We start from the raw sequence: 13,274 nt of genomic DNA on the forward strand, positions 1-13,274 counted from the left end.
TGCAACTGCTGTCAGATGGACCTCACGCATTAATAATTCAGACTGGCTAAAAACAAATAAAAGGGCTAATGGTGCTAAACCTGAGAGAAAAAAAAAACTAAAATTGCCTTACACGTATATATTTTTTTAATTTTCTTGCAGTAATAAGTCACACACAAAACACCTGTACCTTTCTTTTGGCACAATGAATATTTTAGAAGTCCTTCAAGTCTTAACTCAAAGAGGTTCTTTACTGAGTATTGTCTACTGAAGTCCACAAGAAAAACATTCTTTCAAAAGGAACAAAAAATTTACAAGTGTACACAAAAAGTCTTGAATTTTATTGAAATGTCAAGTCTTGTATCAAACAAAAACTTTTCTTCAGACAAAAATATTCTCTTGGTGTCCTCCAGATACCAGTAACTCTGAATTGGTCCTTTAATGCCGCCGCTTTTCTTTGTCATCTTCACAGAAGTCCACATGGTTGGGCTGTTCCATTAGGTCTCATTTTATCGTGTGAAGGAACGTACATGACGACCTCTTCCACTGCCTCCACTAACAAACTTTCCTCTTGAGCCACCACTGCTACTACTATTAGCACTTGTCCAAGACGGTCCAATTCCTCCCCGGCCTCTGGAAGCACGATCGCGAGGACTCGGTCGGTAGCCTTAAAGCAAAGAAAAGTATACTCAGTTGGAAAAAAAAAAAAAAAAAAAAAAAAGCCCTAGGCGGAGTAGCTGCTGTGAAAGCATAAGAAACAAAAACAAGATGAGACACAAACGGGGTCTGTTTTCTCCTTTTAATTTTCACTTTTCTTTTAGGCAAGCATTTTTGCTTTGATTGGCTCTATAATTACCATGTAGGTTCGAAGACAACTGAATTGCAAAAATCTGAATGCAAAATTAAGATTCTGCGATCAAGTGTTCAATTCAGCAAGTTTTATGGATTACAGGCAGTTCGTATGAAAGCATGTATTTGACACAGTCTCAGTGACAACTGTTCATATATGCTTAAAACATTTGCTGAATTTCAAGGTGTTTGCAGCATCCTTGCATGGTTTCATTTGTAAAGCAAAAATGAAATTCAAGGAATTCTCTATAGTTCGATGCCCATATGAATACCATGTACCTGCTGAACTTAATGGTCTCAGTGGTGGCAGTGGACCCCTGTTAAAATTGCTTTGACCACCTCTACTGTCATTGTAGGTTCCCCTGGGCGTACTCTGTGCACTCCAACTTGAGCCTCGAGCGCCTTCACGACGACTGTAATTTCCTAGATAGGGATAGAAAAAACACTTGAGCAAACATCACCTTTTTTTTGTTGTTTTCATTTCAATCTTCACAATACTCAGGGTGGTAAACATAATATTTACATAGTTCAAATAGATAAAGTTACTCTGCATCAACATACCCTCAGTATTCTAACTCAAAGTCTACACGTTACTGGATTATACACAGAATCAGGAGGAAAATACCTATTTTTCAGGCATGAACTCAAGTTTAAAAGAATTCACGTTATCTAGTGTATTAAGATAGACTCCTATACTTTAAGGTTTGGTGGTAAAGTAAAACCTAGTATTTCTAACTTTACTAAATTGAAGTATTTTCTGTTTCAATACAATTGTGTCTATATATGAAAGAAACACTCTAGCTAAAGATCTCCAGGTTCACTGAAAATTGCATCTTATTCTTGTCAGAATCTTCCATCCTTTCATTCAAAGGCCTCATTTAAACCCAGAGGTATACTGTGATGCTTGATTTCAGGAACTACCATGTCGCAAATGGTACAGAGGGCTTTTTATTTTTCTGACTGCATCTCTGAAGCAATCCAACAGTTGCTAAAAGAAACCAGCTAACTCCTTTTGTAAAAGAGAGGGAGAGGCAGGCAAAACAGGAGCTTGCAGCCTTGTTTCAATTCCACGACATTTGAGAGAACCTTTTCTCATGTTCAACAACTTATTTCAACAACACTGCTTCAGGAACATCTCACACCAGGATGATTACCTGCTAGTAAACTGGGTTAGTATTACTGAAGCATTTTTAGCACTCATTTATTCCTATTCTAATACAGGAAACAACATACCTTTTGAAGCAGGTGGTGTAAAGAACCTGTTCTGACTGTGAAAAGCTCCTCGTCCTCCACGGTTCCCTGAGAACCCACCACGTGAAGAAATCTTCTGTGACACTTTTGGTGGCCTTTTGGCTGGTGGTATCCCATCTGGAGCAACCACTTCTTTGCTCTCTGCAGCAACAAAATCATCCACATGCATGGAAGGTGGCCTGCTCGTATTCTGTTTCCTCTGACGGAAGATATCATGTGGTCGAATTCCTTGTCCAAATCCTCCCCTGCCTCTTCCTCTTGGTGGCGGCACAACATGAGCTCTCTTTGCAGGTTCTATGTACTCAGATTTTCCACTGTCATGACAAACCATAATTTATTTAGTTAACGTAAAAATGTAGTCATACTGAAGGTCAGGCATTCTCCATACTGAAGATGCAAACTGAAAGGTATTTGACATTTTCAGAATATATGAATCCGTGCTGAACACACCATTTACTCATTAACTCATCTTACCTTGAAGTTATGAAGGTCTCATGCTTGTGCTTGCCAAGTTTGAACCCTTTGGTGGTTTTTGTGCGGCCAGGAGACGATGGTTCTGACAAAAATGACCTCTCCAATTCAGCTTGCAAGTCAAAGTCACTGCAGCCCTTCTCTGACAGTTCAATTAAGTCAACTTTTACCTGCAACGACAGAGTTTAGTTTTATCACAACAACCATTACTAGCACTTCTGAAGAAGAAAACATGCTGCACCAGGACAGATGAGACTCAGCTAGGGTCCTTCTACTGGAGCAAAAAAGCCCCATCCTCTACCTTTTAATGCAGTAGGGGCGCTTAAAACAAAAAGCAGCAGTAACAAAACAAAAAAGCAGCACAGCTGCAGAAAAATTGTCTTAATGGTTCTGAATCTCAACAAAGTCAAGGGCATAGCTTTCAAGTGTGAACACCTGTCTTGTCACTAGATGACCTACAGCGAGGCACTCTTTTGCTTAAGCTTCAGTCCTAATAATTTATTAATGCTGCTTTAATACCGGAAACAACAGTTTTGGTTTTGCTTAAGAAATTAAAACACAAATATCTGCATATAAATTAAAAGAAGAGTAAAACTGAAAAAGAGTGAAGGCAATGAAGTCAACGGAAACTGATTACTTCTCACATAAGAGGTTAAGACACTGCCAATTGCTTAGTTAAAAAAAAAAGAATTTTATTGTATATTTTTCAAAATTACATTTAAAGTTTAGATTATAAAATTCAAATTTCAAATACTGTGAAAAGTTTTTGTGCAAGTAGTTTCATTTACTACTGCCATTTTTTCCATTTCTTTCACATCAGAGCAAAGATTTTTTATTTTTTTTTTTAAAAGTGTAGCTATCAGGCTCTTTGGATATTACTACAATGACAAAAGAAAAGCAAGGAAAAGAAAATAAATCACATTCTTTGTCTACCTTTAACACAAGCTGCTGAAAAGCCCCAGCAGCAATGCAAAAGCAAGTTAGGACTGACACAACAACTGTTCCTCTAAAGGAGAGGACTTCTGCATTAGAGCACTGCAGAAGGTGTCAATTTTGTGGCTACTTCCAAATGAACCTGAAGGCATTTGATAACAACCTTTAACAAATGCCAGTCCCTATATCTGGGTCAATTTATAAGGGTGAGCTCAGGAAAACAAACCATTTGGCTATACAAATTTCTGATGCTACTAGCTCAGGTGACCCCTCATTTTTAAATCCACTTCAATTATGTTAATGAAGCCTTTTACCATATCCAGATCAGTGTCTATTTCTTCAGCCTGAAAGGGTGAGAACCACATGGACTTCAGCTGATCATCCATCACATCTGCCAACACATACGTAGTCCTGCAACAAAACAATGCCAAATGCCTATTTAGTTATGAACTACAACCAACTGCAAGCATATGCAGTATTATAGAACCTAGGGTGAATGCTTCACACTTGCATGAAATTAAATACACAGGGACTAGTAGGTGGTAGTGACAACAGTGCTGTTTAGACACTGTTTGTAATACACTCATGCATAAATTATCGCATTTTCTTAAGTAAATCAAAAGTAGTATGTTCACACACTTAACCATTTTACCTGTTGTTAAACAAATTCTGAAGAGAGTCTGGTGCACAAAGAATAGGCTCTACATCTTGGTCACTCAGCGGACAAGAATCACCCGCCGATTCCAACATCTGCCTCACTCCAACGATGTTATCCAGTAAGGATTCAAGGCCATCATCTTCCTTAGAACGATCCTAAGTCAACATAGCACAAGTCAGAATTTTTCCCCCTCCTCAGAGAGGAAATATGCTTTTGTTAATTAAAAAAAGGGGAGGGTACTACATAAAACAGTCTATCCATCCACAAATAGTGAAACTAAGACACCTGAGTACACAAACAACAGCAGAGAGCTCCTCACTATGCTATAAAACAAACCGTGTCACCACATGCACATTCTAGCCTGCATTTCCAGTTGATGCAATAACCTCCATAACATAGTCCCAAAGAGGTCATTACCCCAGGTTTTAGTTAACAAGCTCTCTGCTAGACCATTGCCATGTCCTAAGTGTCTGCTATTTCTCCTTCAGCACAATTGTGGCTCTTAATCTTTTACCACAGATGTAGGTGGCTAGGGAAGGGTGGCTGCCATCAATTATGTGGGATTAAGTTTGAATATTACAGTTCAATTTGCAATTAGAATCACAGAAACGTTGGATGCATTGAATTCTTCATGTCTTCTAGTCTGATTACCCCCTGCTTGAAGCAGGACTATTATCAAAGTCAGATCAGGTCAGGCATAACTTTATCTAGCCGTGTCTGAAAAAAAGCTCCAGTGACAGAGAGCCCACAGCCACTCTGAGTGAGCAACCTGTTCCAGTGCTGCACTTCTCTCTCAGTGATTTAATTTTTTTTTTTTTCCTAGTGTCAACCTGAACCTCTGAATCCACAATTTGGGACCATTGTCCCTTGTTTTATCATCTGGAATTACCAAAATGAGTTTGATTCCACCACCTTTGTTACTATCCCCCCAGACAGCTGTAAGTAGCTCCAAGATAGTTCCTTAGCCCTCTTCACCGCGCTAACCAAGCCCAGCTTCCTCCTCCTCTCTCTATAGCACATGTGCTCTAGGTCCCTTAGGGCCTTGGTAGAACGCTCTTCAGTTTCCCCTAGATCTCTCTAGAACTGCTAAGAGGGCAAAGCCAGCCAAAGATGACCACAGCACTCTACATGAGAACTCATCAGCATCCCACGGAGGGAGACAGTAAGGTTCCTTGCTTCCTTGGGGATAGCTCAGAACATGGTCTGCCTTGTTTTTAGTGACCATGCACTGTTGGCTCATGTTCAACCTAACATCCACCATAATCACCTAGCCCTTTTCAGCCCAGCCTGCATCAAGGCATGAGGTTAACCTGCTCTCACTGCAGAACTTTGCATTTTTCCTAACAAACCACGTGAGCTTTCTGCTAAATCAATCCTAAAAGGTTTACTGAGGTCTGTCCTGGTTTGAACGACACAGGACTAATTTCTCTTCTAACACTTGGGAGCGCTGCACTTTTAGAAGACTCTAGTGTCTGAATTTGTGAAAATATTTACTTTATAGCCAGCTGTGGTGTGTGAGTTTCAAGGTCTCAGTGTTTTCGAGCTTGCCAGGTACAGGGATGAGAAGCGAGACCTGAGCATTTGACCCAAGCTGGTCAAGAGGATTATTTCGTACCATGAACATCACACTCACTATAAATTTAAAAGTTTGCTGAGAAGTCTCTCCCTTGAAGGCTGCCAGCCTGAGAACTTCTTGCCCCAGTGCCAGACCTCTGAGGCCTTCCCTTCCCCTTGATGCTGTAGCGCTTGCAATGTCTGACATTTGCTGTCCACTGCTGGGAGTGCACAGCTTCCTACTGATATAGGTGGCCGAGTATAATCCTTGTGTATTTTGTATGGGTATCGGGATCAATATTGGTTCTTTAGTGCTATTAATGCTAATTATCTAATTTTATTCTGTTAAATCTCTTTATATTTCAACCCCCGGGTTTCCTTGTTTTTTCCTAATTCCCCTTCCTGGGTGGGGAGGGGTCATTGAGTGATAGAATGATTGTCTAAATGACAATAAATTGTTACAGGTTTCTCAAATCATAACAAGGTCCCTCTGGATTGAGGCTTTGCTGTTTGTCACATTAGTCACTCCCCCACCTTACTGTCATCCACAAATTTGCTGAAGATGGATGTTTTCATCAGAGACCTCAACGATTGATACAACAGTATCAGCCCCAGTATTGACTCCTGGGTATTCCACTTGTTACTGGTCACCAGTAACACTGAGCCACTGCTAAGCAGTAGTTCCGGTTGTTTACTAGATTAACAATATGCTTCACCACTACCCAGCGCTCTCTATTGTATGCATTCGCTGCCTTTCACACAGTTAGCTGCGTATGCTCTTATGGTGTGCAAATACTCCCAGCACAAGGGGATCCCAACCCTACCTGAAACTTCTTAGCATTACCACAATACAACAAAGTCAGAATCCATCGTGCATCGGAATAGATGATTTTTGGACATCGGTATTAAAACAATGGCAACAGTTACTACCAATTCCGCAAGGTATGCCACCGAATTGCGCACCGTTCTCATAAAGGTGGGATAGTCTATTCCGTTTTAAAAACACGTTCAGATACAAGACCGCAACATCAACTTGATTATTTAAATTCTTTTACCATAACATGTTTCTCCAGATCAAGCAGCAGGTTTTCTGGGGTTTCTTCTTTGTTTTGCAGTAGATGTTTTAATTCTGCAGTAGTTAGACCCAGTGTTCTGCCTGGATGAGATCCATCTGTTTCCATAAGGCTTCCATCATCTCCACAACATCCCTGAAATATTTGACAAGTGGGAAATAAGTACACATAAATATTCATTTTACTTCTGGACTGCAAACCCCTTAGAATTCAAACATACATTACAGCAAATCTAGCAAAACAAGAGTAATCTTTCAATTTAAAAATATATTATGCAAAATATTTTAATGAATTACACTTCAATAGGCAAGTCTGGATGCTACATCAAGATGAATGCAATCCTTTCCTATATAAGCTGAGGTTTGTATCACAGAATTAACAAATATTTTAGATTTCTTTCTATACTACATATCAATACAGCAGCTCTCTAACAGGATGCCCATGAATCTAAAACCTGGACACAATAGCATGCTATTCACTTAGGAAATCAGTATGAATCAACATGCTGTTCTTCCTACTGGAAAAACCCTCTTATTTACTAAACATATATTCTGCCCAGCTTTCACAGATTTCATTAAAAACTAAAGATGGCACTAACACTACTGATGGAAAAGCTTTACACAGCAATCTGCATAGTCAACTGCTTTCTGAAATAATTGTTACTGAACATGTCTCACACTGCAGATTTCACAGAAATGCAGCTGGGTTTGTCTGAAGATTCAATACACATTCACTTACCAGTGTATCAGAGTTTAGAATCTGTCGCATAAAATCCAAAAAAGAAGAGGCCAGTTCACCTGTGTCTTTGCTAAAACTAGTTATTACTCGCTTCAATACAGTGTACAAAGCATTGCTGTGTTTTCTTAGAGAGCTGTTTTCATAATGAAAAAAGAGAAAATACATTATTAGTGCATACATTGTGATCACTCCACTGTAACTTGTTGTAAGAAGACAATATATATGCAAAATAAATTTGGTAAATTTTACAATTATCAAGTTGAGTTTTGATTACGAAGCTGGAGCTTCATTATTTTCTCTGTACTAGATTGTTTTTCTCACCAGTGCTGTCTGCAGATATTTCAGACTGCACGTACACAGCTATACATACTATAGCAATACCTCCAAAACTCACAAGAAATTACATTTTTATCTTTGGTGGAAAAGGGATAGCAGTACAGAAATATTTGCTTGCACAAGGACCTTATGTATAAAGCAGGATCACGCTTGCTGTTACAATTTCACTGCATCCCATGATGCTTAACTGCAGAAACAAACCAGAAAGGTAACCATCAACACAGAAATAGCAAGCCTGTGCACTGAAGCTGACAGCTAGACATACAGGATCATAGAAACAACAGCACCTTTACCCTGATTATTTTTTATTTGTGGGTTGTATAGCTTCTTGCAGTCTGAGCAGCACAGCTCCGTAGCACTGCTGAGAAGAGTGTTTTGAACAACCTTTTACTGACAAGGCTCCAAGTACTACCTTTTTCTCACAATACAGTCCAATGAACATATATATTCTGTTCCAAAGGGAGTGGAGTAATCAAGAGTAGTTAGAAAAAAAAAAAAAAATCCTTATTTAAAAAGCCTTAATTGCCTGGAGGTCAGAATACCCTGGGGAAGTACAAACTGAACCCCCTCAAAATAGAGGGAATGACAGACAGTTCTCCAATGTCCCAGATGACCTGTAACTACTGAGTGACTCAAAAGGGAAGGACATGAGCACTATACTTCATTCTAATCCTCCAGCCTTGGAGTAAGGAAATGAGAGTGTAAAAACCTTTTTTCAAGGCTTTGTTTGTTTCTTAAAAGAAAGTGCTCCTGTGTGCATGCTGCAGAAACGATTCAGAGGTAAAATCTCAAGTGAGGGAAGACCAAAACACTGAGTAAAACACTGAAGCCCCAAAGGGAAATGAAAGTTCAGGTGCCTTATCCTCAACGTTTCCTACTAGATAAGTAGGAAATTATTTCACATTGTCTTTTTCACATTTGTCTAATTTTAAGTTGTCTGCGATATCTTAAAATACCATACCTCTTTAAGTGGTAGAAGCCATAGTCATGCTCTGTGAGGAACATCATTGTTCGGATACACGTCAGCAGACAAGTGTAACTGCTCTCAGAATTAGTTAATGTTTCCATCAGGCAGTCACAAATTAAGGGCATCAGCTCTTTGCTTGGTAAGGAGTTGGAAAGCTGCTCTGATTCAGACACAGAGCCTTCTGACGAACTTGGTAAAATGAGTGCAATATCCTATAAAAAATTATTATACACATAGTAAAAAACGCATTCTGTATACCAGCAATAAGTGTAAACCATACATTAAGTCAGAAGCACTAGGTTCTTTGACTACCCCTTTATCATCTTATTCCAGTATTTCAGTTATTACTGACCAGTGAAATACTAATCCAGAGTATCCTTTTTATTTTGGTTCTGTTAAGGGTTACAAACCATTATTGATATTTAAAAACATTAAAGCTTCAAAGGGTGAAATGTGATAGCAAAGCCACAACTAAAAGCCAAACAGTCATTGGATAATACACATACAGTTTCTTGCCAAGGTAGTCAAACTGCCCCTTAATCTCAAAACATTCACCAAAACATGAGGAGCGGCTGAGGTCACGTGGCTTGTTCAGCTCGGAGAAGAGAAGGCCAGGGGAAGTTCAGGTTGGACACTAGGAAAAGGTTCTTCACTGAGAGAGTGGTAAGTCACTGGAACAGGCTCCCCAGGGAAGGGGTCATGGCACCAAACCTGACACAGTTCAGGGAGCCTCTGGATGATGCTCTTAGTCAGACATCTTAAAAAAACACTTAGTTTTAGGTAGTCCTGCTAGGAGCAGAGAGTTGGATTCAATGATGCTTATGGGTCCCTTCCAACTTAAGATATTCATAGAATCATAGAATGGTTTAGGTTGGAAAGGACCTTAAAGATCATCTAGTTCCAACCCCCCTGCCATAGGCAGGGACACCTCCACTAGACCAGGTTGCCCAAGGCCACATCCAGTCTGGCCTTTAACACCTCCAGGGATGGGGCCTCAACAACCTCTCTGGGCAACCTGTGCCAGTGCCTCACCACCCTCAAAGTGAAAAACTTCTTCCTGATGTTCAATCTGAACCTGCCCTCTTCCAGTTTAAAGCCATTCCCCCTCGTCCTATTGCTACATGCCCGAGTAAAAAGTCCTTCCCCAGCTCTCCTGTAGGCCGCCTTTAGGTACTGGAAGGACGCAATAAGATCTCCCCAGAGCCTTCTCTTCTCCAGGATGCACAGCCCCAACTCTTTCAGCCTCTCCTCATGGGAGAGCTGCTCCAGCCCTCGGATCATCCTCGTGGCTCTCCTCTGGACATGCTCCAGCAGGTCCATGTCCTTCTTATGTTGGGGACTCCAGAGCTGGATGCAGTACTTCAGGTGGGGTCTCACAAGAGTGGAGTAGATGAGCAGAATCACCTCGCTCGACCTGCTGGCCACACTTCTGATGCAGCCCAGGATACGGTTGGCCTTCTGGGCTGCGATCGCACACTGCTGGATCATGTTGAGCTTCTCAGCAATCAGCACACCAAGGCCCTTCTCCTCAGGGCTGCTCTCCAGCCATTCCCCACCAAGCCTGTATTTGTGCTTGGGATTGCCCCGACCCAGATGTAAGACCCTGCACTTAGCCTTGTTGAACTGCATGAGGTTGGCTTGGGCCCACCTCTCCAGCCTGTCCAGGTCCCTCTGGATGGCATCCCTCCCCTCCAGTGTGTCTACCTCGCCAAAGAGCTTGGTATCATTGGCAAACTTGCTGAGGGTGCACTCAACCCCACTGTCCGTGTCGCCAGCAAAGATGTTGAACAGTACAGGTCCCAGTACTGACCCCTGAGGAACACCAGTCCTCACTGCTCTCCACTTGGACATCGAGCCGTTGACTGCAACTCTGAGTGCGATCATCCAGCCAGTTCTTTACCCACCGAGTGGTCCATTTATCGAATCCATGTCTCTCCCATTTAGAGACCAGGATATCATGTGGGACAGTGTCAAACGCTTTGCACAAATCCAAGTAGATGACATCAGTTGGTCTTCCCTCATCCACTGTCACTGTAACCCCTTTGTAGAAGGCCACCAAATTTGTCAGGCATGACATTCCCTTGGTGAAGCCATGTTGGCTGTCATCAATCACCTCCTTGTTTTCTATGTGCCTCAGCAGAGTTTCCAGGAGGATTTGCTCCATGATCTTGCCAGGCACAGAGGCGAGACTGACTGGCCTGTAGTTCCCTGGGTCTTCCTTATTTCCCTTTTTGAAAATAGGGGTTATGTTTCCCCTTTTCCAAGCGGCAGGAACCTCGCCAGACCACCGCAACTTCTCAAATATGATGGTTAGTGGCTTAGCGACCTCATCTGCTAGCTCCCTCAGGACCTGTGGATGTATCTCATCAGGTCCCATGGACTTGTGCACCTTCAGATTCCTCAGGTGGTCTCATACTTGATCTTCACCTACAGTGGGCAGTTCTTCATTCTCCCAGTCCCTGTCTTTGCATTCTGCGACTTGGGCCATGTGGCTAGACCCCTTGCCAGTGAAGACTGAGGCAAAAAAGTCATTGAGTACCTCAGCTCTGTCTCTGTCCCGGGTAACCAGTTCTTGTTTTTCCTTCCAGAGAGGGCCCACAGTTTCCCTAGTCTTTCTTTTCTCGCTGGCATACTTAAAGAAGGATTTTTTGTCTTAATGTCCCTGGCCAGATTTAGTTCTATCTGGGCTTTAGCTTGTCTAACCCGATCCCTGGCTGCTCAAACTATTCCTCTATATACCTCCCAGGCTACTCGCCCCAGTTTCCACTCCCTATAGGCTTCCTTTTTCCTTTTGGTCATGTCCAGGAGCTCCTTGTTCATCCATGCAGGCCTCCTGGCTTTTCTGCTTGCCTTCCTCTTCGTAGGGATGCATTGCTCCTGAGCTTGAAGGAGGTGGTCCTTGAATATTAACTAACTTTCTTGGACCCCCCTTCCCTCCAGCACTTCATCCCATGGCACCGCACCAAGCAGATTCTTCAAGAGGCCAAAGTCAGCTCTCCCAAAGTACAGTGTGGTCACCCTGCTACGCACCTTCCTTGCTGCCTCGAGGATCTCAAACTCGACCATTTCATGGTCACTACTGCCCAGGATACCCTTGAGTTTGACACTGTCTACCAGCCCCTCCTTGTTGGTAAAAACAAGGTCCAGCATAGCTCCTCTCCTCGTCAGCTCCTCAACCACTTGGAGAAGGAAGTTGTCTTCAATGCAATCCAAGAACCTCCTGGATTGCCTATGCCTGGCTGTGTTACCCTTCCAATAGATGTCAGGGTGGTTGAAGTCACCCATGAGAACCAGGGTCTGTGAGCGTGATGCTGCCCCTATCTGTCTATAGAGGGCTTCATCCACTCAGTCTTCTTGGTCAGGTGGCCTGTAGCAGACCCCCACTGTAATGTCCCCCTGCTCCCAATTTCCCTTTAATCCTGAACCATAGGCTATCAGTTGACTCTTTATCCATGCCTAGGCTGAGCTCCATGCATTCCAGCTGCTCTTTGACATATAAGGCAATACCACCTCCTCATTTCCCTTGCCTGTCTCTCCTGAAGAGCCTGTAGCCCTTCATGGCAACACTCCAGTCACAGGAGTCATCCCACCAAGTTTCTATGATGCCAATGAGATTGTAGCCTTGGAGGCATGTACACATCTCTACTCCTCCTGTTTGTTCCCCATGCTCCATGCGTTTGCATAGAGGCACTTCAGCCGTGCCTTCATTGCGCCTGATTTGGCTGGAGCAGCTTTAATTACTTTGCACTGCTCTCCAAGTGGCATTCCTATGCTGTGTATTAATGGTGCCTCCCCATTGGCTCCTGTTGGTCCAGGAGCTCCTGGTTTTTCTATGTAAGTCTTTGAGCATGCTGCAGCGTAGCCAGCACATTTTGGAGCGAATGGCTGCAGGCCCTCACCAGCACCCCGTTCCTCTATCCTTGGTACAACATCCCTTGGTTGGTCACGGGCAAACCCGGTAATACCCCTTTCCTCCATCGAATCTAGTTTAAAGCCTTGTTAATAAGCCCTGCTAATTTTGGGGTGAAAAACCCTTCTCCCCCTTTGAGTGAGCCAACCCCCATCTGCTGCCAGCAGGCCTGGTGCCACACAGGCCATTCCAACCATTCTATGGTTCTACAAAAGTTAAGAGGCTGGGCTGCAGACCACCTAGAAAGTTTAAGATATACTGTCCCCTCCACATTTTACATAAAATAAAACAAGATAGACTTTCACAATGAATTTGCATGGGCAAAGAGTTCTTGTTTATATGCAAATGGCTGATTAATGTCTACTGACCAACAATGCCCAAATGTCCTTTGCATAAGTGTGTAAGCAATAAAGCAAATAAATAACATGCAACTAGTAAGTCAAATAATGATGTGCAAATTTATCATGCAACTAATGAGAAACTACCAGGGCTAGTCTATGAATCAGTTTTTAGATAACATTTCTTACCTTGCTCTGGCAACTTACGTTTGTTTTT

General features: G+C 42.3%; 1 protein-coding gene across 1 annotated transcript in view; it reads right to left on the reverse strand.

Annotated features, from left to right (window-relative positions):
• Window positions 1–13,274, reverse strand: part of VIRMA (vir like m6A methyltransferase associated) — a gene marked incomplete at its 5' end in the record, with an annotated part of 28,774 nt that continues 15,500 nt past the window's right edge. The window contains 9 exons of the mRNA XM_082479100.1: window positions 1–646; window positions 1,108–1,251; window positions 2,062–2,393; window positions 2,554–2,720; window positions 3,798–3,894; window positions 4,136–4,296; window positions 6,751–6,903; window positions 7,507–7,639; window positions 8,804–9,021. Of these exons, the coding sequence (XP_082335226.1) occupies window positions 489–646; window positions 1,108–1,251; window positions 2,062–2,393; window positions 2,554–2,720; window positions 3,798–3,894; window positions 4,136–4,296; window positions 6,751–6,903; window positions 7,507–7,639; window positions 8,804–9,021 (1,563 nt within the window). The 3' untranslated portion in view covers window positions 1–488. The remainder of the gene's footprint in view (window positions 647–1,107; window positions 1,252–2,061; window positions 2,394–2,553; window positions 2,721–3,797; window positions 3,895–4,135; window positions 4,297–6,750; window positions 6,904–7,506; window positions 7,640–8,803; window positions 9,022–13,274) is intronic.

Source organism: Vanellus vanellus (assembly GCF_965231255.1).
Source record: "Vanellus vanellus genome assembly, chromosome: 2".
NCBI lineage: Eukaryota > Metazoa > Chordata > Aves > Charadriiformes > Charadriidae > Vanellus > Vanellus vanellus.